Below are 27,384 nucleotides of genomic sequence, written 5' to 3' on the forward strand. Positions count from 1 at the left end.
GGCACGAAGGCAAGTGATCGGACTTTCTCCTCTCGTCGTAACTAATCCTTTTGATCATTTCGTATACTTTGAATTATGCGTGCGGCGTGCTTCATTCTACGCCTGGAAGACTCCGCGAGCGACGCCCTTTTCTTCTTCTTGCTGACTGGCGAAGGAGTTGAAGATCTGCTCCAGAGTCGTCTGAGAAACGCTGTACTCGCGAATGTGCGTGTCGGCCTTCACATTCTCAACCAGAGCGAACATCTTGGACAGCTTCACTTCGTTGTTGTGGCTGCGCACCTTGAAGCGAGCGAAGTCGTTCTGGCGCTCCATCACCTGCACTTGGTCCGCACCAAAGGATTGCACGAGGTAGTCGTTCAAGGAGTCGAAGCGTGTTTCCTCGACGCACCACGAGCAGAAGGCTTCTGCACGGATAAATCCATCACGCTCAATGGCAGCAGCGAGGCTGTAGCCCGTCGGATGAGAAGCAGTGACTCGCTCTGCCAGTTCGGGGTTGCCGAATGCACGGCATTTGCTCTCAAGCTCCACTGGCGTCACGTGTGTGCCACCGTCACCAAACACGTGCTGAAGCAGGTATTCCAGTTCCTCGGACGTAGGTGTATCGAGTTTGACGTCCAACATGAGGCCATCTCCGAACCGAGACTTGAGGTGCTGTACGCTTCCGTAGCAGCGAAGGCGACCGCCGACCATGATGCCAACGCGCGAGCACAGCGCCTCACACTCCTCCATGCTGTGAGTGGTGAGAACGATCGTCGACTCCTTGCCACGAGTTGAAATGTCCGCGATGACGTCCCACATGAATCGTCGGGAGACAGGGTCCATACCGGTGGAAGGCTCGTCCAGGAAGATGATGGCCGGGTTGCCGATCATGGCGATGGCCACCGACAGTTTGCGCTTGTTGCCGCCGCTCAGGCTGCCAGCAAGCTTGTTTTCGAAGTCTGCGAGGTTCAGCTGGTGGATTTTCTCCATCACGACGCGATTCAGTGAAGACTGAGGCACACCCTTGATCGCACCGAAGAGCTCCAGATGCTCGCGCACAGTGAGCAAGTCGAACAAGGCGTCGAACTGCGGGCAGTATCCGATTTGTCGACGAACCTCGATCTGTTGTGTCAGAATGTTGTAGCCGCCTAGCGTAGCGGTGCCGCGACTTGGAGGTACGTCGCCAGTGAGCATCTTCATGGTGGTTGTTTTGCCAGCACCATTGATACCGAGGAAACCAAAGCACTCTCCACGCTTCAAGCCAAAGGAGAGATCACGAACAGCCACCTTGCCACCCGGGTAAACCTTGCGGAGTCCCACAAGCTTCACCGCATCTTCGTCAGCAGCACCACTAGCAACACGCTGGGCTTCCTTTTCTACATCAGCATCGATCTGGAGATCACTGCCGCCGATGTCCTCACCGTGGTCCTTCACCTTGGGGAATGTTTTCCTGTAATCCAAGTATACAGAAAGTGCCATGAAGCCGATGGCGGTCAGCAGCAAATAGGCTAGCTCGAAGCCCATAATGTCGCCACTGAAAGGACTGGTCTTTTCATCCTTGGTGAAGCGAACGTATGTGATGTCGTTGAGAACGAGTCGGAGCAAGCCCATCCCGAGATTGAACAGCGGAGAAAGTCGCCAGATGAAAACGAGCACCGAATCAGCGTCCGACGTCGAGCCAATGACACTCATAATGAACGACACGATCATCAACACAACACCAATGACGAAGTTGGCCATGATCGTGTACGTCTGCGCAGCAGCATGCTCCTTGAACAGGAACGACAGGCAGTATGTGAACGGGCAGATCGCGAATCCGAACAGGATGAAAAGTAGGATCACCGCTGGGAATGTCGCCGACGTGCAGCTAGTGCAGTTCTGGCCGGTCATCGAGGAAACGTTGAATGCGTAGATCAACAAGAGGGCGCAGACGCACGGGAAGATGTACATGATCAGATCCCAGATGTAGTTGGCCATCCAAAATGCAGGCAGCGACACTCCCGAGACAAGTTGCTGGTGCTTCGAGTTGTGCTCTGCCTGCTTCTCCTTCACCAAGAAGACTACGATGGAGGCCGGAAGGAACGTGAACGCGATGCAAATGAACATGCACGATACGAATGCCGCTGCAGAACCGGAAAACGCCTTCGTGGCAGCCGTCACTGGAAGCGGGAAATTGTTGACCTTCAGGTTCACCGATGACGTCGAACCAGTTGAGCTGTTTGATGCAAAAAAACGATACATCGCCTGGTCCATCAACGCCTTGAAAATCGCTGACGAGTGCGGTGCTGTTGTGTTCGTGAACACGTTGTAGCCGAACAAGTTCTGGTCGCTGTCGCCGTACACCAGGTAGGCTCCGTATTGCCCTTCCACGAGATCCACGTTCTGTCCGTAACCACGATTGTAAAGTAGCTGACCCATCGCAACGCTATAGCCGGTGGCCCCGCTTGCGTTAATGGAAGGATCCGTGTAGGCCACGTCGAAGACGGTGGGCGAGTTGGAGTCAAACGCTGGTTTTGAAATCGAAAGTGTCTGTGCGTCCGCATCGGAGAAGAACGACGATGCCATCACCTCGTTACACCATTCTCCCGTGCTAGCCCCAGCTTGGCAGAAGTAGGGCGTCGGGGTCGAACTTCCGGAGTACGCCTCCGTCGTCAATGGTTTGGAAGGGTTGTCTGATGCGGTAGCGCTACTCTTCAAAATCCCCAGTCCAGCAGCAATGAGCAGAACCGGTAGCAACGCGCTGTACACGATTGTCTTCTTGTCGCGCCTAGCGTACCGGAAGCGTTTCAGTAGCAGTGCACGCAGGTGAGTGCTAAATATCGGTGTGGACGTAATGATTTCATCACACGGCTGATAATTATCGCTCGACTCCGAATTGTTCGTTCGGATGTTGTTGCCCAGGGTGTGCTGATTGTTCTCGTCTGCCAACTCCGCCACCTTGATGAACACTTCTTCCAAAGTAGTCACGGACACTCCATACGACAACAAACCCAGCGTCTGCAACTGACGATCTAATTCAGCGAACATTGTCGCGAACTGCGATGAGCTGTGGAGCGGAAGCTGGAACGCGATCTCACTGCCGACGTTGCTCAGGAGTTGTGCAGAGGGGACGTACGAGGTAACAAAAGCAGATACATCCTTGTCGTCGCAATTGGCGTCGTCCTTCACAAGGGTCAAGTTGTAGCCCGCGCCGAAGCGGTTCTTCAGGTAGAGCGACGAGCCGCAGCAACGAAGTTCACCTTCAGCCATGATGGCAATGCGGTCACCCAGGATGTCAGCTTCGTCCATGAAGTGCGTCGTCAAAACCATCACGCGGTCGTTGCGGTTGTTCAGCAGGATCTCCCACGTGCTGCGACGGCTGTACGGGTCCATACCAGAGGTGGGCTCGTCCAGGAACACCAGCGAGCTGTCACCAAGCAGCGACACAGCCACCGAGAGCTTTCGCTTCATACCGCCAGACAGGTCGTTAGGCTTCGAGTTGCGCTTCTCCGTCAAGCCGACCTCACGGATCTGCTTTTCAGCTACCGCTAGCAGTTCCTGGTTCGCGTAGCCCTTGATTTGTCCAAAGAAGAGCAGGTGCTCTTCAACGGAGAGGTCGGGGAACAGGACATCGTGCTGGAAACAAATACCGAGGGATTGACGCATCTCGTCCATGTCTTCGTTGATCGACATGCCGCGGTAGGTGGCGTTACCACTGGAAGGAGCGGTCATGCCTGTGAGCATGGAGATCAGCGTGGTCTTGCCGGCACCGTTGTGGCCGAGCAAGCAGGTGATTTGATCCTTGTACATCGTGACGTTGAGTCCCTGAACTGCCACCTTTTCTCCTCCTGGAACTGGGAAAACCTTGCGAAGGCGCTGGACAGTGAGAGCTTCGCCGTTACGCTCTTGTTCACGGAGCTCCGCGTTCACCCTCTCGATGTTGGGGTTCACATCGAGTGCGACGTTGTCCAGCAACGCATCTTGAGTTTGAACGTTCGCTGTGCGGTGACGACGGCTTCTCCAGTACGACGGGGACACAGGGAAGTACCATTTGAGCGACGTACCGTACTCCTTGGGCATCACCTTTTCGAAGTACATGCCGATGAGTGTGTACAACACCGTATCGAAAGCAAACATCCACAAAGCCGTGCTAAACCTGAAGTTACTGCTCAGCGCACTCACGTTCGCGAACGTCACACCAGCACCGGTTGTCTCCGCATCCGCAAGGACTTGGACACCAAGCGACAGACCCACTGGAGACAGAAGACATCCGATTGTCTTGATATTCTCTGCCGTGCCCGTGGTAAATGCTTGGGACACCACGTGCATGAAGAAGAACACCACCATACCTACGAAGGAGCCGACGCGAGCCTTGTTGAAAATCGTGCTAATCAAGTAGGCGAGGGCGAGAACGCTCATACCAAACAGCCAAAAGAAGAAAAACGTCAGGATCACGGACGTCTTCGGAAACAAACCGGCGAGACCAGCGACGGCCTGGACGACTGCTCCAACGAAGATGATCGACGTGTACGTCATGTACCACGTGATGATAATCGTGTTCTCCGTGACGCCAAGGATCTTCATGAATTCACGCAGCCGAAGCTCCTTCTCTTGGATGAACACAACGAGAATTCGGGAGATCGTGAACAGATACGAGAGCGCAAAAATCACCGGGAACACGTTCGAGATCGTGTCGTAAAACGACGAGCTGTCGAAGCTGGTGACCGGAAATGGAGCGACGGTGGCTCCAATGAAAGGCTGCGGAGCTTGACGCAGCGGGGTCAGCAGTAGCTCCTTTGTGTTATCAGACATGTTGGCCAAAATGCTCGAAAAGGATGATTCTCCCGACACCAACCCCGTGTTGAATACCTCCTGGATCAACGCGTCATTGCTCAAAGACTCCATCAGCGTGTCGTCGAGGCTGGTCGAAGTGAGTGCCGTGGTTTGCGATCGCTGACACACACCCGTAGTCGACTGGTTGCTGGAATCCCATTCCGGCATGCACGAAACGAAGCGCGTGACGAGCGTCTGCAACGTCATGAACCCGGTCACCGCGTACCGCGAGTAGTACTCCGTGTTGATGTCCGTCTGGAACGGATCCGTGTCCAGCACCGAGCTGCTCGTTGCAGGCACGCGTCCAGCCGAGTCGCCGTCCGTCGAGTTCAGTCGCAGCGAGTACTCAATGGATGCGAAAGACCCGATGTCGCTCCCCAGCGGAACCGAGTCGAAGACAATGGCGGCGTAGATGCGCGGGTTCTCGAGGCCCTTGCCGTAGTCGTCGCTCTTGACGTACTCCGTCAGGTCGTCGTTCGTGTCGAAGAAGCGGACGCTTTCACTGAACGACGGGACCGTCAACCTTTCACTGGACGAGTTGAGCATGTTGAGCCGCGGGTACCACATGTCCATGACGGCGGTGAAGTAGCTGCGCGTGAAGGCGTTGTCCGGCGCGATGCCGATCTTGTAGGGGGCCACCTTGTTGGCGCACTCGCTGGGCACTCGGTAGGGCGAGGCGGTGTCGGTCTCCACGAAGCCATCAGCGATGACGCCGGCCGTGCACGTGGCCTGGTCGGCCGCGGACAGCTCCTCGAGTCGGATGGCGTCGTCCACCGACTGCACGCCGAGCTTGAGCAGGAGGCCGGTCATGGACGACTCGTGCAGCGCGAACTTGGGCAGGTCGGCGCTCACCCACTCGATGCTCTGGCCCGAGGGCTGGAACAGGTTGAAGCTGGTGCCGACGGCCGCGTCGCCCGACGAGGCGGTCGTGTCGCTCCATCCGGAGGGCACGGCAACGGTGGTCGTCGTGCTCTTGAGCAGCCCGAGGAGGAGGATGAACACCACGGGCACCAGCACCTCGCAGGCGGTGGCCACCGGGTGGCGGCGCTTGATGAGCCAGTTCTTCCAGAGCAGCGCGCGCAGGAACGTCCAGGACGTGCGGCGCTCCGACAGGTTGGCGGCGGGCTGCTTGCCCTTGTCCGGCATCATGAGATGCGGTTTGGCGGCGGTCTCGTCGGCCGGAATGGTTGGCGCGTAGGTTGAAAGAGGAGCGAGGGGCTCTTTGTGCCGAAGGACCAGTGTGCGCGAGATAGCGAATTCAGGAATGTTGTGCTGAGGAATGCCCCATCGATTCGATTGATTCGCTTTCGAGCTGCAGTGGCAATCACGATGCACCACGCACCAGGGTAATCGAGCCCTGGCGCTGAACACTTGGGTTTTGTATGGAGAGCAAAGACGGGGCGGGATGTTTCACGGTGGGTGATCAAAGCGGCACCTCTGTTGCGATAATCGCTCAAGAATATCCAGCGACAAGCGGTACATGCACATGTAACCGCTTCAGCCGGATGACGCTTGTGCCTGTGTGCGGTGCGGAATGCGTCAGTGACTTCGACACGGTCTACCAGGAGCTGACCACCCACATACTACAGCAATTTGGTGTCAAAATGGCGGTTGTGGATTGAGCGTGATTTCCCGCCCGTTTGGCTATTTGAACAGGTTTCGGTGGAATATGGCAGTCTCATCCTCAACGTCTGAACTTGGGTCATCGCTGCTGTCCGAACGGAGGGACGCCTGCGATGGCGGGGTGCTAAAAGAAGCCACGTGGGGAGTCATGCAGAAGGGTAAACAGCAGGTCCGGAATCGCTGAATAAACGGCACCGGTATCCTGCTGCCTCGCAAATAACAAGTACGCAGCATATTCGCAGGGTCTAGAAATGCTATTGATGACAAATTATCACTAATAACTACCAACTCGGGTGATGGTACCTCGCGGAGTAGCGGAGGAGTGCTCGAAGACTTTGTCATTACGGAGAAGTCGATCGATTGCCCGGCATGGATCCAAAACTTGCAAGTTCTTGGGGCCTGATGCTGTAACGCGATAATATCATTGTCATTTGCCACAGTCTCCGTTATTAATAGTGATAGACGATGCTCCGGGAGAGAACTCAGGTCGTCGAAAGTGGGAGTGGGTATCGATTGTATTCGAAAGGTGAGGTGTATAGACTTGTAATGAGATGCCGCGTATCTACACGGTGATTCATTGTATAGACCTTAGCTGTTGAAACTGACCTCCTGAAGCTCGGGCTGCAGCTAGCAGCCCCTGCCAAGCAGGGATTGACAGCACTGGCACTTTTCAATATTACTGTAAGAAGTTAGCAAGTGCTACTTTCTAAACTAATATAGTACTTAATAGCTCAACACATGGATTCTAGACTACTATAGATGTAGTACTATAGTACTACTGAACAACAGCCAGTCGACTGTCGAAATTTCACCAAATACATGTATTTGAACCTAGGTCGACCTCCTAAACCCTTCATAACACAATTGGGACTTTGCACGTAAAGTGGCGCTCATGCGCACGAACAGCGACATCAGCTTGGGGTTACGCATCGCGAGCGGCGACGACGTCCAGGTTGGCGAAGATGTCCCGCAGCGATCCTTTGAAATCGTTCGCGCGGCAGAAAACTCAGAAGTCGATGACGAGACACCCGCGTGAGCGAAGCGACATGCACTTAAATATGGCAGAGCAGAGAAGAGTGGAACTGACGGGGGGACCGCGTCTGCACCTTGCCGCCGGGCTTGCTTGAGACGCTTGCATGATGTGCACGTCGGCCAAGCACAGTGGACGATGACGTAGGCGCTCTTACGGCGGCGACATCGAGGAGGAGACCGTGGGCGATGCCGAGCTTGTCTCGACGGGTTCCACCTTGAAGATGCCGGACTGGTCCTTGGCTAGAGACAGCAACGTCTCCACACCGTTCGGGTCGACGAACTGCATAACCTCAAACGGAAGACAGGGCCATGAGAGCTCGACTTGGGCGTTGAGAACGTAATATGGCTTCCTAGCGGTTGCGAAGAAGCTTGAAGAATGAGCGAGTGAGCCTCACATACGCAAACCACAGCCTGTGCGGTCGACACAAGCATCCATTCATCTATGGCGTCCACACTTCCAATCCCCGTGATTCTCGGTAGTACAAAACAGTACTGTACCTCCGGCGGGGTGAACTACTAAGTACTATCGTATCAGGTGGTTGGAAAATGCGAACCACAGTAGTAATAGTACTGCTACCGTAGTACTGTTTTGTACCGCCCAGTCGGATAACTGTGAAACCCTGCTGCCAAGACTGTAAACATTTGGCTGCAACCAACGCATAATCCACAGCTGTCTGCTGGGCGGATGCGATTGGTGGACAAAGTAACAAAATCCACCGTCCGCTCATTCTTGGGAATACCGCATACCGCTCGCCCTATCTCTCTCGACCTGGACTGGTAATTGAGCGACAGCGTCACAACTTCCAAGCTATTTCAAAGTCAAGCTCGTGGAGACTCCCCCCCACAACCTTGTTCAATCAATTGCACTAATTTGAAATCCCAGGCGAAGATGAGGTCTCTGGGACCGACCGACTCTGACGTGGACTTTCAAGAGACGCAGGACTTCTTGGGCACCTTCACCCCTGAAGAGCTGTGGGGCTCTATGCTAATAGAGCCACTCGAACTCCCGGAAACCCATAACATCGGTTTGCAGATTCCTGTGGCGACCGATTTAAGTGCGGAGTGTTGCTCGACATCGCAACTCTCAGTAGGAAGCCCAGGGCGTCTGCAGAAACAAGTGACTAACAAGCAAAAAATAAGCAGACTGCACAAGGAAATTGAGACTCTAACGAGTCGCCTGCGCTATCTCCAAACAAGCTCAAAGAAGCCGAAGACGACAGGGCAATTTCCAACGCAAAGGCACCAGTTATGGCATCAAATTGCAGTCAGGCAGTTGGAACTGCGACGACAAGCAGAGGATGAAAATGACAAGCTCCGCGAGATGATGAAAATGCAAGTCCAGGAGGCCACAAATTTGCGGCGGATTTTAAAGCGACGAACTCGCATCGAGGTAGGCCCCCAGCTTACTCCTATTGGAACATAGCCTTGCTATTCTAACCTCATGTGTGTGATTAGATGCTGAAAGAAATGTTTGGGATGAAGCGGCAGAAGAAGAATCACTCAGGCCTCAGTACCAGCGCACTGTGCTTCGAGAAAATGCTGCATAACGTCGATGAGTTGTACGCCCAAGCAGACGTGATGTTCCGCGAGAATGGCATGCACGAGATCCCATGTCCGGGGCGAGCGCGTCGAACAGACAGCACGACCCTCAACGGAGTATGCTACAAACTCTTGGAGCGCAAGCTGGTCCCATTCAGCACCAGTTCAACCGCGGAAGCTGTCTGGCACGCACTGGGCCAACAGGAACCACAAGACTTACCAAGTGTCGGCAGAGGTTATACGATGGGGGATCGTTCTCCGTACTCAGGTAGTGGAAACGACAGGAACATGTTGAGCTCCAGCTTCTTCGCGGCACTTAAACGGAACGACTACGTCGATGGACTCCATGTGGTGAAGACTGCGCGCCGATACGTTGAAGACACTCGAACGGTGTTTGTTTACTGCACAACCATGGAGCCCAAGCTCGTTGGTGTGACTGGGTCTGCCGGGGTGCACATGACGTCGACGCTGCTGGTAGAACTTCGCGATGGGAGTGGGGCTGATTCCGGCGAGCCCATGACCCTGATTCAGATCCTTTTAAGCGCGGAGCGGCACGACGACGGACTGGCAGCGGCGAAGAGACTGCGGCTGCCGGCCAATCTGGACACAGCCCTCACCGTGTACGACGAGACCATCGCCCATATTCATTACCAGATCGAGAGCTTCCTAGTGGACGCAATGGTCCCAGTGTTGAAGCAGTAGATAACAGACGCAAAAAGTCAGTCCTCACGTATGATACGCAGAAAATGCAATTACAGGTGTTTTTAACAAAGCCGTGCTTCGCCCGGAACAGCTCTGGATTTTGCGGTGAGCGTGCGAAAAGAAGTATCTGATAATGAGGGCTGCTCGATTGAGCTATTAATCCGATGGTTGCTAATATAATTGGGTGATATGCATAATACGCATTAGCGCTATGGTGCGTGACCCCCGGTGATTGCCTAGTTGGTAAGATGAAACTTGTGCGTGACCGCCATGATGAGCTGCGGTAGAAGTGGGCGAGAACGTCGCGATATCCCTATTTTGAAGTTTTTGTATGCTACAGTGTGTATTCCAGCCGAATTGATCGTCGAAACATTTTCCAGCGTCAAGTCGAAACCAAGAGTTATGATAATGGTAACGAATCGCATGCTGAAGCGGATGAAGATATCGACGAGGTGGAGGTGAAGAAATGCAGCCAGTTGGCCTCAACGACAAGTAATGTTGATCTCCTTGATCGAAATATTATCTCGATCACGAGGTCGTCCATGCCACGGCAATCTGTATCAATCTTTGCAGCTGCACTTCACAACACAGGTGTTCCCAGCCAAGTCGCAGACGACCTAGTTCAGGCGTGCCGCCATAAGTAAGTTGCCTTCCCTCTCCACGGCATTGATCCGCTATTATTTCGTCTCTTAATATTTTATTTACTTAACATCATTAGTTTGCTATCATCATCAAATAGTTAGGAAAATCACAGCATTTTCGGGTTCTTTTCCCTGCTGCAGGAATCCTGCAGTATGCTACTGCCTGCTGATCTTCTTCTCAGCGTAAGTTCCGTTCTGCAGCGGCGGTCGTTGTCGACCACGAGGGGTGGGTACGAAGAGCTGGATGCTGGCCGCCTTGGACGCACGCACGATGGCCTTCTGAGACGGCACTGCGCTCTTGAGCAGCGCATCCACTACTTGGTTCAGAACACCATGGCTGCCCACGAAAATCATGCGTGCCACAGCTCGCTGTCTGGACGCTATACGTTCTCCCCTCCCTGGACGCTACACGTTCTCTCCACAAGGGCTCTAACTGCAGAGATGGTTTTGCCCGTCAATTGGCGTGGAGCTGGTGATCCTATCGTAGCCGCGGGTGCTACAGAGTCCAGCGACAGTTGACCCACCCTCTCAGTAAAATAAAATAATTATTTTTCCGAGCTCTGATCTTGTTTGTCTCTGCGCGGATTTCAAAGTAACACACAATATATGTTTGTCAGACACGTTCATTTCGATGGTTCACTGAGTAGTCGGGTGAATGGCTTGTATTGCTTGTGTTGAAAACGAACTCAAATTGGTTACTCCAACGAAGCGTATGCCTTGATTTGCTTTGCTTGTTCAGGCGCCCACTTGCTATCTACTTCACAATGCACGGGGAGTTGATCGTGCAGCTTTGGGCACAAAGTTTTTGTACACAGGATGATCGCTGAGAGTTGCAGCATTTGCTGGTGTTAATGTTTTTGTCGGAGTCGGCTGGGCCACAGGCATCCACATCGCATGGCCTCACAAATTTGGAACGCGGAGCAGCTTGTTCTCCCAGGTCCCGCGTGGCAGAGCTGGGCACGGCAGCAGCGACAACAAGGAGAACGACGATGTTGTTCATGGTTTGGCTCTTCGGATGATAGGGCGGGTTAGGGTGACCGTACCAGTACCGACTTCCTTGGCTTGAACTGCATATAAGAGCGGCCAATGAAATGGCAGTATTTAACGCCAGCTGTCGCATCGGCATATAAGTTCCGCTATAATCATTTAGATACAAATTTACCGGTTTGGTACAAGTATTGTGATTCTGATTGCCACTCGTTCGGCGATGCCCCCCCCCCTGGCGAGCAGAGATGCCGAAGCTTCCCCACGGAACCTTCTCGCACTCGATGAGCACCCGGAAGCGCACGGCCACGCACACGGAGGAGCCGTCGTCGTCCGCCATGGCACAGCGCTAGGGAGCGAGAGACGCAGGGGGTGCAAAGCGAAAGTCAGACGGAGGGCACCCTGCGCCTCGCCACAAGAAGCGACGCACGTCCTTCTCGGCTAGCGAGAAGCTTAGTGTTGTCCGAGCTGTAGAGGAGTGCAAGGACGTTCGCAAGGCTAGGTATTCGTGAGTACTATCCTAACTTTAGCGAGTTTGCTCACGAGTCTAGACGTAAACTAGTGCTGAAGTGGGTACGAATCAAGAGCACACTGCTTTCCTGTGTGCTGCCAAGAATGGCAGCAGCAAGAAGAAAGCGCACCGCACCGGAATCGGCACGAAGCTGCCACTGGAGGCAGAGCTGGAGCTCGTAAAGTGGGTCAACGACTTCAGAAAGGAGGGCGTGCCCATTTCGAGTCTAACGCTGACGCTAGAGGCCTGACAGTAACAGAGGAGTATGATGTGGAGGGTTTTGGAGGGTCGTGGTCCTGATTGCAAGCCTTCAAAGCCCGACACAAAGTGTCCATGAGAGCTAGAACCCGTGCTAGATCGACTCGGACGACACGTCGAGTAGGCTAGATGCATATAATATTTCAAACCGACCCTCATTCGGTATGCATACCGGTAACCGAAAAGGCAAAGGCTTTTTTTGCCTGGTACACTGTGCCGGTAAGTGGAGTGTCCACTATAAGCCAGGGAAGTCGGTAGAGCCTATTCTAAATTTGCAGGCCTCTCAAAATTAGGCAGAAATACCTACCTACCTAATTTGATTTCGATTAGGCATTTTGGGAAAAGTCTGAATAGGTTGTTCTTAAGTAGTTCGATACAAATGGCTCAAAATCCAAATTAGGCATGCAGGTGGTATACTTTATTCAAGTGAATTGTCTTAGCTACGTGCACTCCTAGCGACGCGTTCAGCTAGATCGAGCAAAAAGAAGTACTGCAGCGACTGGAGTTGGCCTTCCATTGCATAGTTGGTTAGAGCTGTTCTCTGCGGGTTCTCAAGACGCTGAACTCACTCTCAACTGAGTGAGTGCCGGGCGATATCGCCGCCACTCCAGCGACGAATGCGAACAGTAACCTGTAATTGCCCTCGCAGTCCACAGCAGACCACGCATCAAGAAACGAAGATCGATCAACACTTTCAACGCGGTGATGAAAAGAAGTGTCGACCTTGTATCGCTCGACCATATCATGTCTCTGCTTCCAAATATCATGACTTGCCGTCGGACCATACGCAGCGGTCAACCGAGCCTTGTGCGTTTCAATATTGCGAAACTGGAGATCGTTGCAATTCATCACATCTTTTGGCGTTTCTGGCACGCGATCAATAATTTCCTGGTCAATCAATCTCGATTCATTTTTGTCGCTGCTGCAGAGGGGTGATTTTAGTTTGCACAAGGGCAGTGTTGACAGCGGTTTGCACCAGTGACTTTAGGCTGTGGTGCGGTCTGTTGGTCTCCACGAGCACCCTTCTTAGACCCTCGCCTTGATCCTTTTGTCTTCCCCATTCGTGCTAGGAGGTGGAGAGCGCCGAAAGGTGGAATGCACAGGCAGCGATGCGAATAGACTGCGAGCCAGGGTGGTTTCAGGTATGTCCGGAATTAGGTATTTTGAAAAAAAATAGGATTAGGCATTTTGCACTTTCCCTTCACACACTGCCTAATTTTGAGAGGCCTGCAGCTGTTCTGTCTGTGTGATTCTACTGCTGCGCTCGTAAACATTTGGCTGCAACCAACGCATAATCTATGGTCTCAGTGCTCGGGATGCGATTGGTGGGCAATAAAAAAATCCACCGTCCACCTCCTTGCTTATTCTTGCTCATTCTTGGGAATACCGCATACTGCTCGCCCTATTATCTCTCTCGACGTGGACTGGTAATTGAAGAAACATGGGCGACAGCGTCACAACTACCAAGCTATTTCAGAGCCGAGCTCGTGGAGACGCCTCCCCCACAACCTTGTTCAATCGATCGCACTCTCTTGAAATCCCGGGCGAGGATGAGGTCTCCGGGACGGACTCTGACATGGACTTTCAAGAGACGCAGGACTTCTTGGACACCGTGGCCACTGAAGAGTTGTGGGACTCTATGCTAGAGCCACTCGAACTCCCGGAAACCCATAACATCGGTTTGCAGATTCCTGTGGCGACAGATTTAAATGCGGAGTGTTGCTCGACATCGCAACTCTCAGTGGGAAACCCAGCACGTCTGGGGAAACGGGTGACTAACAAGCAAAAAATAAGCAGACTGCACAAGGAAATTGAGACTCTAACGAGTCGCCTGCGCTATCTCCAAACAAGCTCAAAGAAGCCGAAGACGACAGGGCAATTTCCAACGCAAAGGCACCAGTTATGGCATCAAATTGCAGTCAGGCAGTTGGAACTGCGACGACAAGCAGAGGATGAAAATGACAAGCTCCGTGAAGTGATGAAAATGCAAGTCCAGGAGGCCAGACATTTGCGGCGGATTTTGAAGCGACGAACTCGCATCGAGGTAGGCCCCCTGCCTACTCCTATTGGAACATAGCCTTGCTATTCTAACCTCATGTGTGTGATTAGATGCTGCAAGAAATGTTTGGGATGAAGCGGCAGAAGAAGAATCACTCAGGCCTCAGTACCAGCGCACTGTGCTTCGAGAAAATGCTGCATAACGTCGATGAGTTGTACGCCCAAGCAGACGTGATGTTCCGCGAGAATGGCATGCACGAGATCCCATGTCCGGGGCGAGCGCGTCGAACAGACAGCACGACCCTCAACGGAGTATGCTACAAACTCTTGGAGCGCAAGCTGGTCCCATTCAGCACCAGTTCAGCCGCGGAAGCTGTCTGGCACGCACTGGGCCAACAGGAACCACAAGACTTACCAAGTGTCGGCAGAGGTTATACGATGGGGGATCGTTCTCCGTACTCAGGTAGTGGAAACGACAGGAACATGTTGAGCTCCAGCTTCTTCGCGGCACTTAAACGGAACAACCACGTCGACGGACTCCATGTGGCGAAGACTGTGCGCCGATACGTTGAAGACACTCGAACGGTGTTTGTTTACTGCACAACCATGGAGCCCAAGCTCGTTGGTGTGACTGGGCCTGCTGGGTTGCACTTGATGTCGACGCTGCTGGTAGAACTTCGCGATGGGAGTGGGGCTGATTCCGGCGAGCCCATGACCCTGATTCAGATCCTTTTCAGCGCGGAGCGGCACGACGACGGACTGGCAGCGGCGGAGAGACTGCGGCTGCCGGCCAATAAGGTCGCGACCCTCACCGTGTGCGACGAGACCATCGCCCATATTCACCACCAGATCGAGAGATTCCTGGTGGACGCAATGCTCCCAGCGTTGAAGCAATGAACTGTAACTCAATCTAATCATCTGATTGGTTGTTCACTTCAACATCTTTCCATCAATCAAAGACCAAGATAAACAACTTGCTTTTCGTATGGCCTAGTGCAAAAGATTGCCTCCATTCCGCAATTTGCGCCATGGAGCTCACGTGCGTGGAGGTGGCGCTGCCCGAGAGCGTCAGGCACTTGGCCCACGTCCACGAGGCCATAACGTCCTTCGTGATACCGCTCACGTTGGACACCGCCGTGCGCCACGGCTGCGTGGACGTCGTGCAGCGCTTCCGGGCCAAGTCCTGCTCCACCATCGCCATGCTCGCAGCCGTGACGAACGGCCACTATGACGTCATCAAAGGGCTCATAACCTACGGAAAGCTGGCTCCCCAGTCCATGATTGCTAATCAAGCCTTGAAGTGCGCCGCCCAGCAGGGCAACAGCCAGGCGGTGCAGCTTCTGGCCGCCGACTGCAGCGACGACGCGGTGCGCCGAGCGCTCAGGTACGCCACGCGCAACAACCACTGGGACGTGGTGCAGATCCTCTACGAAGGAGGCAGCACAGGATCGACCGCCCTTGGAGAAGTGCTGAAAGCCGCCGCAAGGGCCGGGCGGGAGGATGTCGTGCAGCTCGTGCTGGCAGACTGCCACGCCCATGACGTCGCGCGGGCGTTGCAGGATGCGGCGGTGGCGGCACGTTGGGGCGTGGTCAGAGCTCTGCACAAGCACAAAGGCCTCGGCTCAAGGGAGCTGGGCATCACGCTGACGTGCGCCGCTGTGGCAGCCAACTGGGACATGGTGGAGCTGCTTTCCCCGCTCTGTAAAGAGGGGAGACTGAAGGAGGCCATGAGATCGGCCGCGCTGCAACGTCGATGGGACGTGGTCAAGTTGCTCTGTGGGAAACTGCAGACGCAGGAATATGAGCAGGGGCTGGCGTTGGCGGATAAAGATGGCGGACGCGCGCTGCTGGATGTGCTGTACAAGCGGTGCATGTGCTACGAGGCCGAGAAGGCGATGGCTGAGGCACTTACGCACGAGAATTGGACGGCGATAAAGCTGCTGGCTGATATGTGCTACAAGGAGTCGAACAATATTGACAAGGCGTTCAATTGCGCAGTGAGCAAGGGGAAATGGGACGTGGTGAAGCGTTTGTACAAGGAATGTAGCACCGAAGTTGTTGCACAGGCGCTGATGCAAGCTGCTAAGCTCGACGAAAGGATTATTGTGGACATTCTAGCCGAGAAATGCTCAATAATTGATGTGCAGAAGGCGCGTGACCAACTGTCGCTTAACGAGAAACCTGTGCCAGTGGAAATCGAGTCAAAATTCAAACATGGGATTCGTTGCATCGCCCCCGGGGATTCCCCTTTTGTGGTCGACATAAATGCGCTTTCCACTATCCACGACCTGAAAACTGTGATCCGCGACGCGAAACCTGAGTATTTTGCTGACGTACCATCCACCTCAATTTGGTTGTATCTCACAAAGAGAAGGGACGAATGGATTTCCGCAAACTCGGAGGAAATTATATCAATTGAGCTGGGAGACTGCTCCAGCGTGCGAGATTTATTGGTGTGGCAAATCATGCCGAGCAGACATGTGAAGGGTGTCTTCCAAGACTCACTGCAGGCGAACGTCATCCATGTGATCGCGCTGAAACCTATATTGCGCTGCATTGTCCCGGGGAGTCGACCATTTGGCATAAACCTCGACAGGATCGTGCGTATTGAGGAGCTGGAGAAGGCGATTCAGGAAGAGGTGGGTGAATGCTTCGATACTGTGGATGCTGGGAAAACGCGACTGTATCTTGCGAAAGAATACGGAGAATGGATGGCATTGTCATCAAACAATGCGAAGGCACTGATGCTTGGGGAGCGATCTTCCAGCATGGACACGCTATTTTCGAACGAGATATCGTCGATGACACAGCTAGGGAGTCCTTTTGCTGACGTGTTCGCAATCCACGTGATTGTCATGAATCCGAACATCGCGCTTAAGCCACTCCGTGACGTTTCAAGCAGCAAGCGCCTTTGCTTGGATAGCCTCCACGTGAGATTGCTTGAACTGCAGTGATACCTCGGCTGGGCGACGAAAAGAAAGTCAGGTGGATCAATGGCCAACGCAACTGTATGTTTTATCGGAACACAAGAATTGTCCCGATTACGGAACAAAGAACTGTGTAACACAAACGAGTTTACGATGCTCAATGTCTTTCATGGATTTGTTACGATGATGCAGCCGGCAGTATATTTGACTTGATTATCGTGCTGTTTGTTGTAAAGACATATTTATGATGCGTTCCAGCGCTCGGAAGCAAAATGCCACCGAGGATGACAAGAGTGAAACCTATGCAGATTCCATGCAATTTATTCATTTCAATATGCCCGACATTGCATACGACCTCCGTTCGGAAATAGATGACCGTTTCCAATCATATTTCAGCCAACTCAACATAATTCCCCTTCTAAACCAATCGAGTTTGAATTCTGAATCTCCCGCGCTTTCCGCCACCACACACTGCTGGCCCCCGCACACTGCTGGCCCCCGCACACTGCTGGCCCCCGCACACTGCTGGCCCCCGCACACTGCTGGCCCCCGCACACTGCTGGCCCCCGTACACTGGCTTCTGGATTCATTTCGAAAGTTGGCGGATGGGGGAGATTACGGATAGTGAACGCCAAGCCGTCTGGGAAACCCTACTGCTTCGCAGCGTAGGAGGCGTGCTTACACGTGGGGAGATCGTCCGGGTTGCAATGTACTTCCACGTGAGCCGCCAAGTTGTCGAGCGCATTGGAAGCGTGGAATCAACTCGATGGGAGATCGAGTAGCAGCTGTGGTCAAGTCAATAAAGAGTGCAAGATGGACCGCCGCCCGCTGCCCCTGCCAACCGCCGGACGCAACCTCGCCGACGCCACGCGCTGACGCTGCTGCGCCGAGGCCTGGAACGCTGGATTCGACCTTTCGTGCCCGGACCGATTCCCCCCGTGTCTCGCATGTACATGCGCTACGTGCCCCGCGCTCGACTTGGTGCGCGTCGTGTGCTGGAAGCGATGCGGGATCCGACGACGATGGAGGGCTCGGTTGCTGACGATGAGCGTGAGGCGAAGGCTGAGAGCGACGCTTGGACGGAGGGCTCGCGCTTCCTGCTGCCAGCGCCCATGGAGCATATCATGAAGTCTAATGGTGGAAATGATTACCGGCTCGAACATTTGCTACGGACAAACTGATGCGAATGGACAGTCTTCCAACGTCATTGCCATGTGATGCAACATCTCTCGCCAATGCGAGCGCCTCCCTGCTATCCATCGCAGCAAGTGGGATTCTCGTAGCACCCAAAGCCAAATCAAGTGCCCCTCAAGTACATGTAGTGAGACCTTAGATCCATTTTTGTGTATGTAGTGGGGCGGAACAAGAACGCCTGCACCTCTCTGGACTGTGCCTCGCTTAGTGTCAACTCTTGATCTCCAGCCCTCCCACAATTTAAACGCCTGCGCCACTCTGGACTGTGCCTCGCTTGATGTCAACCAGCACTCCCACAATTTTATAATCAGGAAAATGAACGAGGCGGAGCGCTGCGCAAAAAAAAAAAAATGGTTATCTATTTCCGAACGGAGGTAGTATTACTCCTGGCTCGACTTATCTCTCCTACTGGAAAACACCCCGAGCGACGCCCTGTTCCTCCTCCTGCTGACTCGCGAACGAGTTGAAGATCTGTTCCAGGGTCGTCTGCGAGACGCTGTATTCGCGGATGTGCATCTTGGTTTTCACATCTTCGACCAGCGCGAACATCTTGGACAACTTTACTTCGTTATTGTGGCTGCGCACCTTGAAGCGAGCGAAGTCGTTCTGGCGCTCCATCACCTGCACTTGGCCCGCACCGAAGGATTGCACGAGGTAATCGTTAAGCTTGTCGAAGCGCGTTTCCTCGATGCACCACGAGCAGAAGGCCTCGGCGCGGACAAACCCATCGCGCTCCATGGCGGCCGCAAGACTGTAGCCGGTCGGGTGCGACGCCGTGACTCGATCGGCGAGCTGGACGTTGCCGAATGCGCGGCACTTGTCTTCAAGTTCTGCAGGCGTGACGAACTCACTGCCGTTACCAAAGACGCTTTGGACTAGGTACTCCAGTTCATCCGCAGTAGGCATGTCCAGCTTCACATCGAACACGAGGCCATCTCCAAACCGAGACTTGAGGTGCTGCACGCTGCCCAAGCAGCGAAGACGACCGCCGACCATGATGCCAACGCGCGAGCACAGCGCCTCACACTCCTCCATGCTGTGAGTGGTGAGCACGATCGTCGACTCCTTGCCACGAGTTGAAATGTCCGCGATGACGTCCCACATGAATCGTCGGGAGACAGGGTCCATACCGGTGGAAGGCTCGTCCAGGAAGATGATGGCCGGGTTGCCGATCATGGCGATGGCCACCGACAGTTTGCGCTTGTTGCCGCCACTCAAACTGCCAGCAAGCTTGTTCTCGAAGTCTGCGAGGTTCAGCTGGTGGATTTTCTCCATCACGACACGCTCCAACGAGTCTTGCGGTACACCCTTGATCGCACCGAAGAGCTCCAGGTGCTCGCGCACAGTGAGCAAGTCGAACAAGGCGTCGAACTGCGGGCAGTATCCGATTTGTCGACGAACCTCGATCTGTTGCGCCAGAATGTCGAACCCGCCCAGCGTAGCGGTGCCATGACTCGGTTGAACATCGCCCGTGAGCATTTTCATGGTGGTTGTTTTACCAGCTCCGTTGATACCGAGGAAGCCAAAACACTCACCACGTTTCAAGCCAAATGAGAGATTGCGGACAGCTACCTTGCCACCCGGGTAAACCTTACGGAGTCCCACAAGCTTCACCGCGTCCCCGTCAGCGCCACCAGAAGCAACCCGTTGCGCTTCTTTTTCCACGTCCTCGTCGATCTCGTGGTCCTCGCCAAAGTTGTCGCTGGTACCCGCCTCCTCCTTTCGAGGGAACGTTTTGGAGTAGTCGATGTAGACCGTCAAGCCCATAAACCCAATGGCCGTGAGCGCGAGGTAGAGTAGCTCGAATCCCATGATGTCGGTGCTGAACGGACTCGTGGTGTCAGTTTCACTGTTTTGAATGCTGTCGACGTCATTCGTGACCATGGTAAGAAGAGCATTTCCGAGATCGAACAGCGGCGAGAAGCGCCACAAAAACTTTAGCACCGAATTCACGTTGGCAGTCGAGTCGAACATGTCCAAGACGAACGAGGTGATCATCAGCACCACACCGATCATAAAGTTGAGCACGATCGTGAAAGTCTGCGCAGAAGAGTGTTCCTTAAAGAGGAATGATAGGCAGTATGTGAACGGGCAGATCGCGAGGCCGAAGAGGATGAACAGCAGGATCACGGCAGGGAACGTTTCTGGCGCGCAGCTATCGCAGTCTTGGCCCGTCAGTGCCGAAACCTTGAAAACGACCATCAGGACCAATGCGGACACGCACGGGAAGATGTACATGATCAGGTCCCAGATGTAGTTGGACAACCAAAACGCAGGCAGCGATACGCCAGAGACGAGCTGTTGGTGTTTCGAATTGTGCTCAGCCTGCTTCTCCTTCACCAGGAATACGACAATCGATGCCGGCAGGAACGTGAACGCAATGCACACGAAGAGCGCCGCGGTGAACGATGTGGATGAACTGAACACCGCTTTCGCTGCTGTGGTGTACGGTAACGGGTAGTTGTTCACCTTCAGGTTCACCGTCGAAGCTGCCGAGTCACTCGAGCTGTTCGCCGCGAAAAACCGATACACCGCCTGGTCCATCAACGCCTTGAAAATCGCCGACGAGTGCGACGCCGTCGTGTTTGTGAACACGTTGTAGCCAAACACGTTATGGTCGCTGTCACCGTACACCAAGTAAGCTCCATACTGACCCTCTACAAGACCAGCGCCCTTACCATATCCACGCTCGTAAACCTGCTGGCCCATCGCAACACTGTACCCGGTCGCGCCGCTCGCATTGATGATCGGGTCCGTGTAAGTGATGCCAAATACCGTGGGCGAATCCGTGTCAAATGCCGGCTCCGAGATCGAAAGGGCCTGTGCGTTGGCTCCAGAGTAATATGACGACGCCATCATCTCGCTGCACCATTGCCCAGTTCCAGCTCCAGCCTGGCAGAAGTACGGCGTCGGAGTCTCGTTACCGGAATAAGCCTCCGTCGTCAGAGCTTTCAGAGGGTCGTCCTTGATCGCCATACTGGCCTTAAGAATCCCCAAGCCAGCAGCGATAAGAAGAACGGGCAGCGCTGCAATGTAGATGAGTGCTTTCCTGTCACGCTTCGCGTATCGGAATCGCTTCAGCAGCAACGCGCGCAAGTGGGTCTTGAAGACTGGTTCAGTCATGATCAACTCGTCACACGCCTGATAGTTGCCTGCCGACTCGGAAGAATTCGCTCGAGCAATATTGCCTAGCGTATGCTGGTTGTTCTCGTCTGCCAACTCCGCCACCTTGATGAACACTTCTTCCAAAGTAGTCACGGACACTCCATACGACAGCAAACCCAGCGTCTGCAACTGAAGATCCATCGCAGCGAACATGGAAGCAAAGCTCGCCGAGCTGTGAAGGGGAAGCTGGAACGCAATCTCGCTTCCGACGTTGCTCAGGAGTTGTGCAGAGGGGACGTACGAGGTTACAAAGGCCGACACGGCGTCGTCGTCGCAGTTGGCGTCGTCCTTCACGAGGGTCAAGTTGTAGCCCGCGCCGAAGCGGTTCTTCAGGAAGAGCGACGAGCCGCAGCAGCGCATCTCGCCTTCAGCCATGATGGCAATGCGATCACCCAGGATGTCAGCTTCGTCCATGAAGTGCGTCGTCAAAACCATCACGCGGTCGTTGCGGTTGTTCAGCAGGATCTCCCACGTGCTGCGACGGCTATACGGGTCCATGCCAGAGGTGGGTTCGTCCAGGAACACCAGCGAGCTGTCACCGAGCAGCGACACTGCCACCGACAACTTGCGCTTCATGCCACCAGACAGATCGTTGGGCTTCGAGTTGCGCTTCTCAGTTAAGCCGACCTCGCGGATCTGCCGATCGACCACAGCCTGCAGCTCCTCGTTCGCGTAGCCCTTGATTTGTCCGAAGAACTGCAGGTGCTCCTGGACCGACAGCTCCGGGAACAGAACGTCGTGCTGGAAGCAAATGCCAAGTGACTGGCGCAGCTCGTCCATGTCTTCGTTGATCGACATGCCGCGGTAGGTGGCGTTACCACTGGAGGGAGCGGTCATGCCAGTGAGCATGGAGATCAGTGTGGTCTTGCCGGCACCGTTGTGACCCAGCAAGCAGGTGATCTGGTCCTTGTACATGGTGACGTCGAGCCCCTTGACTGCCACCTTTTCGCCTCCGGGGACCTGGAACACCTTGCGCAGTCGCTTCACAGTAAGTGCCTCACCGCGGTGCTCTTGGTCCCGAAGCTCACTGTTCACCGGCTCAAAGTTCGGGCTCACGTCCAAGGTAACGGTGTCCATCGCACTATCACCCGGGTTCTCGACCGTCACTTGGCGTTGTTTGCGACTTCGCCAGTACGAAGGAGAAACTGGGAAGTACCATTTGAGCGACGTGCCGTACTCCTTGGGCATCACCTTCTCGAAGTACAAACCAAGAATTGTGTAAAGCACCGTATCGATGGCAAACATCAGCAGCGCCGTACTGATACGATAATTGTCGCTGAGCGTGCCCATCGTCGAGAACTGCACGCCTTCACCCGTTTCTTCAGCATTCGCTAGTACATTGACGCCAAGTGACAGCGCAACCGGAGACAGTACCGAGCCCAACTGTTTGGTGCTTTCCGAGGTGCCGGTTGAGAAGCCTTGCGAGATTGCATACATGGCGAAGAACGCCACCATTCCAACGAACGCACCCACTCGGGCCTTGCTGAAGAGTGTACTGATGAGGAATGCCAACGCCAGCACGCTCATTCCAAACAGGAAGAAGAACAGAAAGGTGACAATCAGCGAGCTGTTCGGGAACAGGCCAGCCAGTCCAGCAAGTGCTTGCACGGCAGCGCCGACGAAGAGGATGGCCGTGTACGTGATGTACCACGTCAAAATGATCGTCTTCTCTGTCACACCAAGGATCTTCATGAATTCACGCAGGCGGAGTTCCTTTTCTTGAATGAGCACTACTAGAATTCGTGAGATCGTGAACAGGTATGCCATGATGAAGACAATTGAAAAAACTGTCGCAACATTCGCGTAGAAAGGGGAGCTGGTGTAGTTGTCAACAGGAAATGGGGCGACGATAGACCCCACTATCGGCTGAGGGGCTTGGCGTAGAGGAGTTAACAAGGCTTCTTTGGTGCTATTCGAGAAACCATCGAACAGATCAGAATCGCCAGCACTTCCAGAGAGACCAAGTTCAGCAAGTGCTTCCTGAACCAATGCATCTTCGGTGATGGTGTTAAGAAACGAGCTGTCGAGCTCGGACGATGCTTTGGCGGTGGTCTGAGCACGTTGACAAATACCCGTGGTGGACTGGTTTGCCGAACTCCACTCAGGCATGCAGGCCACAAAGCGAGTGACAAGTGTCTGCAGCGTCATGAAACCCGTGACGGTGTAGGCCGAGTAGTAGTCCGTCACGATGTCCTTCTGGAATGAGTCCAAGTCGACCAGAGACCCGTCAGTGGTAGGTACACGACCAACAGAATCTCTTTTATCACCTCTTGTTGCGTTCAGCCGCAGCGAGTACTCGATGGACGCGAACGTTCCGATGTCGTCCCCCGATGGAGCCGAATCAAACACAATCGCGGCAAAGATCTTGGGATTGTCGAAGTTGTCGCCGTACTTGTCGCCCTTCACGTACTCCGTGAGTGCGTCGTTCGAGTCGAAGAACTGGATGCTCTCCTTGAACGACGGGACCGTCAGAGACGCACTGGACGAGTTCAACAATTCAATTCGCGGGTACCACATGTCCATCGCCTCGGCGAAGTAGTTGCGCGTGAAGGCGTTGTCGGGGGCGATGCCGATCTTGTAGGGCACAACTTTGCCGGCACACTCGGTCGGTACACTATACGGTGATGAGGTGTTGGTGTCGACCAGTCCATCAGCCATTACTCCCGTCCGGCATGCAGCCAAGTCAGAAGCGGACAGGTCCTCTAGGTGCAGACCGTCGTCGATGGACTGATGTCCAAGCTTGAGCATCAGGCCGGTCATGGTGGACTCGTGCAGCGCAAATTTGGGCAGGTCGACATCGACCCACTCGCTGGTCTGGCCCGTGGGCTGGAACAGGTTGTAACTGGTGCCAGCGGTGTTGCTGGCGTCGTCGCTCCAGCCTGGAGGAACGTCGACCGTTGTTGTAATCAGCTTGAGCATTCCGAGCAGCAAGATGAAGAAGGTGGGCACGAGGATCTCGCCCGCGGTAGCAACGGGTTGACGGTTCTTGATGAGCCAGTTCTTCCAGAGCAACGCCCGCATGAACGTCCAGGACGTACGTCGCTGCGCCAGGTTCTCGTTGGAGCCATTCATGAGCTTCTCCTGGAGAGTCATGAGCGTGGAAACAATGTACCCGAGTTTTTTTTTCGTTGAAGATTTCGGAGTTGGTGGTTGTTTCCAGTTGAAGTGCGCGCTTTGCGTCTAGTTGTGGAATGAGCCGAGCGGAGTTAAGCAGGTTTGCGATATATCGCCTTCCATCTGCGCTTACCTGTGCCGCTTTAGGGAAGCTGCCATCGTGCACAATCTCTTGGTCGCGCTAATCTTCACTGACCAAGGCTGCTGATTGGGTGACGGACGATTCAAGACGCTGGATTGGCTGACAGCCCGATGGCCTTCAGTAATCCGAGCGGGGGTAAGCATTTTGGTCGCCCAGTTTACTACATGTCCATGTACAATGTGTTTCGTACATAGCGGCTGTGGTGTGAGCAGAGCGTTATTGACAGAGGTAGATCGGTATCACCGTGAAACCTTGGTTTAATTGTGCAAGAAACAGGGGAGTATCACCGAGCAACCGATCTACAGTTCTGATGAGAATGAAACTCAACGGCTCTCCTGATTTTTCAATTGTCATTTTCCGGCAACTCCCCCCCCCCCCCCCTCTCACCTCTCTCCCTGATTGGGCTCGCGCTCGCTCAAGCATGGGCCTGGACAGCGATGCTGAGTCAGATGAGCAGACGCTCTTTGGTGGTGATAGTGACCTCGTCGACGAGCACTTTGGCAACAGCGCTTCGGAAGACGAACACTTTGCCTGGAGTTACAGCGCCTCGGAAGAAGAGTTCACGCTAGATAGCGCGTGAAATGACGGCGGGGATCTGCATCAAGGGAATCCAACGACAAAACTCCGGGAGGCTATTAACTAAGGTTCAGTTGACTACCAATTCTCTGAGAGAAGGTAAACCGCAGGACAAATCCGTGAATAGCACAGATTGTGAAAATATGAGACAAGTAGTGCTTTTAATAGTAGACGGTAGTGAGGAGCAGGGCCGCGCGGAATTTGGCAAAGGCTCACGAGCTTCATATGATACCTTTTGTGCAACCTCGTGATACACCTCATGGCTGGCTATGTGCTATTTTGCGCCTGGCTCTGTTAGCAACGATTATGCTCGCAGGTGTCACGGATGTATCAAAATCTATCAAACTATTTCTGTTAAGAACGGCCCTCAAACCACGCGGTAAATCGTGTTCGGCTGGCCGAAAACGTTTCATCAGCTTTCAAATTGTGTCGGAGTCGGGGATTTTCAGTGGGTATATCGCTTGGTGCTTGCCATCAGGGCGCAGAGGCACGGCTACCTGAGCTAACAGCTTAGCTGTAACCTGCAGCGAACAACCGCACGAAAGGGACCTACTGGATATTTGTCAGTCGCTGCCAGTACATCATCGTCGTAATCATCTTGGAGTACAGTACCGGTCCATCGAGGCAGCAATACACAAGGTCGAAGATGGACAGCAACGAAAAATCCACCAGGCTATTGCCTCAGCAGGTGATGCACCCTTTAAAGTGGTGATGAAGTGCTCTGCGGTACGAAGACACATCGGGTCATGTTTCCGAGTGATAGAAGGGCTGGAACCGATCGTGAAGCATTACAGATGTTACCGCGAATGTGTCTCCGCGAAAAATCCACTTCACCAGCTTCGGTGAGGTCGGTAAACTAGTCGCTATAGTCAGCAAGACATGTGCATAATGCATTTTGAGTTGCTCCAAACGCGCTTCTGGCTGCCTCGGGCGAATCGCATTTTCGTCGCATTCACTAACAAGGTCCGGCGAAGCAATGAACACCTTTGTTCGCGCCCACTCCCTCGAGATCCCTGACGCTGATGAAGACACCCTGGGGCTGGATTGGGATATTGAGCTGGATGACGCATCGCAGTGCCTTGACGAGAGCGGCATATGGGCAGGATTGTCAGAGACGACGCTTTGCTTTGAAGACAAACCCACCGCAAACTTGGCCGAGTACACGAGCAACTCCAAGCCTGAACCGTACCAAACGACTGTATCTGTGGGGGCGCTAGCTGCTAAATTGAACTCTTCGCGTGAATCCAGCCCTCCGAAGCCCAAGCGTACCAAGAGAGTATCCGCTAAAAAGAAGATAGAAGACCTGCATCATGAGATCAAAGAATTAACGGTCCAGTTGCAGGCGCTGGGGGGCCCTCAAGAGAAATGCCCTGCACCGCAGAAGACAAGCACTTCTCAGTTGTGGAAACAGATTGCCCAGAGACAACAAGAACAGCGGGAAATGTCAGAGGAGGAGAACAGAAAGCTTCGTGAGATGATGGAGGTGCAGACGCTAGAAGCTAAGAGCTTGCAGCAAGTATTGAAAAGACGGAAAAAAACTCGCGGTAAGTTACGTCGGATTTTACACGCCCACTTCAGCATTTACTAACAAAAATGATTCTGTAGATGCTAGAAAACACACTAGGAGTGAAATCCTTCCACAAGCAGCCAGAGGATCACTTGCCAGCTACACTTACGTGACGAGGTCCGACGCAGCTCTGTCCGTGGGTCAGAAATTGATTGGGGCGAAATGATGTCTTGCATTTAGTAAGCAGAGTGGTGATATTTAGTCTAGTCCCGTGTGAGTGAGTTCGATGGATACGAAATGCTCCGAAAAACTATATTTTCGAGTAACATCCTATTTTTTTAGGAATCGACAGAATAACAAATCTACTATAATGCTTGTTATTTGCGAAACGTTGCAAGCATCTGGAGATTTCAACCCAACATGTAAATTCTACATATTTGCCGGTCCAAAGCAGTGATAGTCGAGAGCTATGCGACTTTTTAATCTTTGCTCCCCAGGTCGAAAGCGTACGGGTAACATGGGTACAATCCTACCCGTACGCGCGCATAGATTATTGTACCGGTCATTATTCATGGGCCTGTGCCCGTCCCGTATATAAGCGTTCGACTTTCCTTATACGATGGTTATGTATAAGGTAAAAATCACCCGTTAGATCCCGAAAATGAGGTCAGATTTGCTCA

The 27,384-nt window shown here is 53.7% G+C and overlaps 6 protein-coding genes across 6 annotated transcripts; 4 read left to right on the forward strand and 2 right to left on the reverse strand.

Moving 5' to 3' along the window:
* Positions 1-96: 96 nt before the first annotated feature.
* On the reverse strand, positions 97-5,940 carry IUM83_05014 (ABC transporter A family member 1; the record flags this gene model as incomplete). Its single annotated transcript, XM_067929122.1, has 1 exon — positions 97-5,940. The coding sequence occupies one exon, from the start codon at positions 5,938-5,940 to the stop codon at positions 97-99; it is 5,844 nt and encodes a 1,947-aa protein (XP_067794940.1).
* A 2,827-nt stretch (positions 5,941-8,767) lies between these two features.
* IUM83_05015 (protein S-acyltransferase 22) lies at positions 8,768-9,687 on the forward strand (the record flags this gene model as incomplete). The annotated part of the gene is made up of 2 exons (XM_067929123.1): positions 8,768-8,836; positions 8,902-9,687. 2 exons carry the CDS (start codon positions 8,768-8,770, stop codon positions 9,685-9,687), a joined length of 855 nt encoding a protein of 284 aa, XP_067794774.1.
* A 4,372-nt stretch (positions 9,688-14,059) lies between these two features.
* On the forward strand, positions 14,060-14,976 carry IUM83_05016 (protein S-acyltransferase 22; the record flags this gene model as incomplete). The annotated part of the gene is made up of 2 exons (XM_067929124.1): positions 14,060-14,125; positions 14,191-14,976. The coding sequence occupies 2 exons, from the start codon at positions 14,060-14,062 to the stop codon at positions 14,974-14,976; spliced, it is 852 nt and encodes a 283-aa protein (XP_067794645.1).
* Positions 14,977-15,107: 131 nt separating this feature from the next.
* Positions 15,108-17,033, forward strand: IUM83_05017 (uncharacterized protein; the record flags this gene model as incomplete). Its single annotated transcript, XM_067929125.1, has 1 exon — positions 15,108-17,033. One exon carries the CDS (start codon positions 15,108-15,110, stop codon positions 17,031-17,033), a length of 1,926 nt encoding a protein of 641 aa, XP_067794933.1.
* A 1,572-nt stretch (positions 17,034-18,605) lies between these two features.
* IUM83_05018 (ABC transporter A family member 1) lies at positions 18,606-24,458 on the reverse strand (the record flags this gene model as incomplete). The annotated part of the gene is made up of 1 exon (XM_067929126.1): positions 18,606-24,458. One exon carries the CDS (start codon positions 24,456-24,458, stop codon positions 18,606-18,608), a length of 5,853 nt encoding a protein of 1,950 aa, XP_067794808.1.
* A 1,715-nt stretch (positions 24,459-26,173) lies between these two features.
* On the forward strand, positions 26,174-26,930 carry IUM83_05019 (uncharacterized protein; the record flags this gene model as incomplete). Its single annotated transcript, XM_067929127.1, has 2 exons — positions 26,174-26,741; positions 26,803-26,930. 2 exons carry the CDS (start codon positions 26,174-26,176, stop codon positions 26,928-26,930), a joined length of 696 nt encoding a protein of 231 aa, XP_067794604.1.
* Positions 26,931-27,384: the final 454 nt, after the last annotated feature.

The sequence above is a fragment of the Phytophthora cinnamomi genome (assembly GCF_018691715.1).
Source record: "Phytophthora cinnamomi strain GKB4 chromosome Unknown Contig23, whole genome shotgun sequence".
In the NCBI taxonomy this organism is placed as follows: Eukaryota; Oomycota; class Peronosporomycetes; order Peronosporales; family Peronosporaceae; genus Phytophthora; species Phytophthora cinnamomi.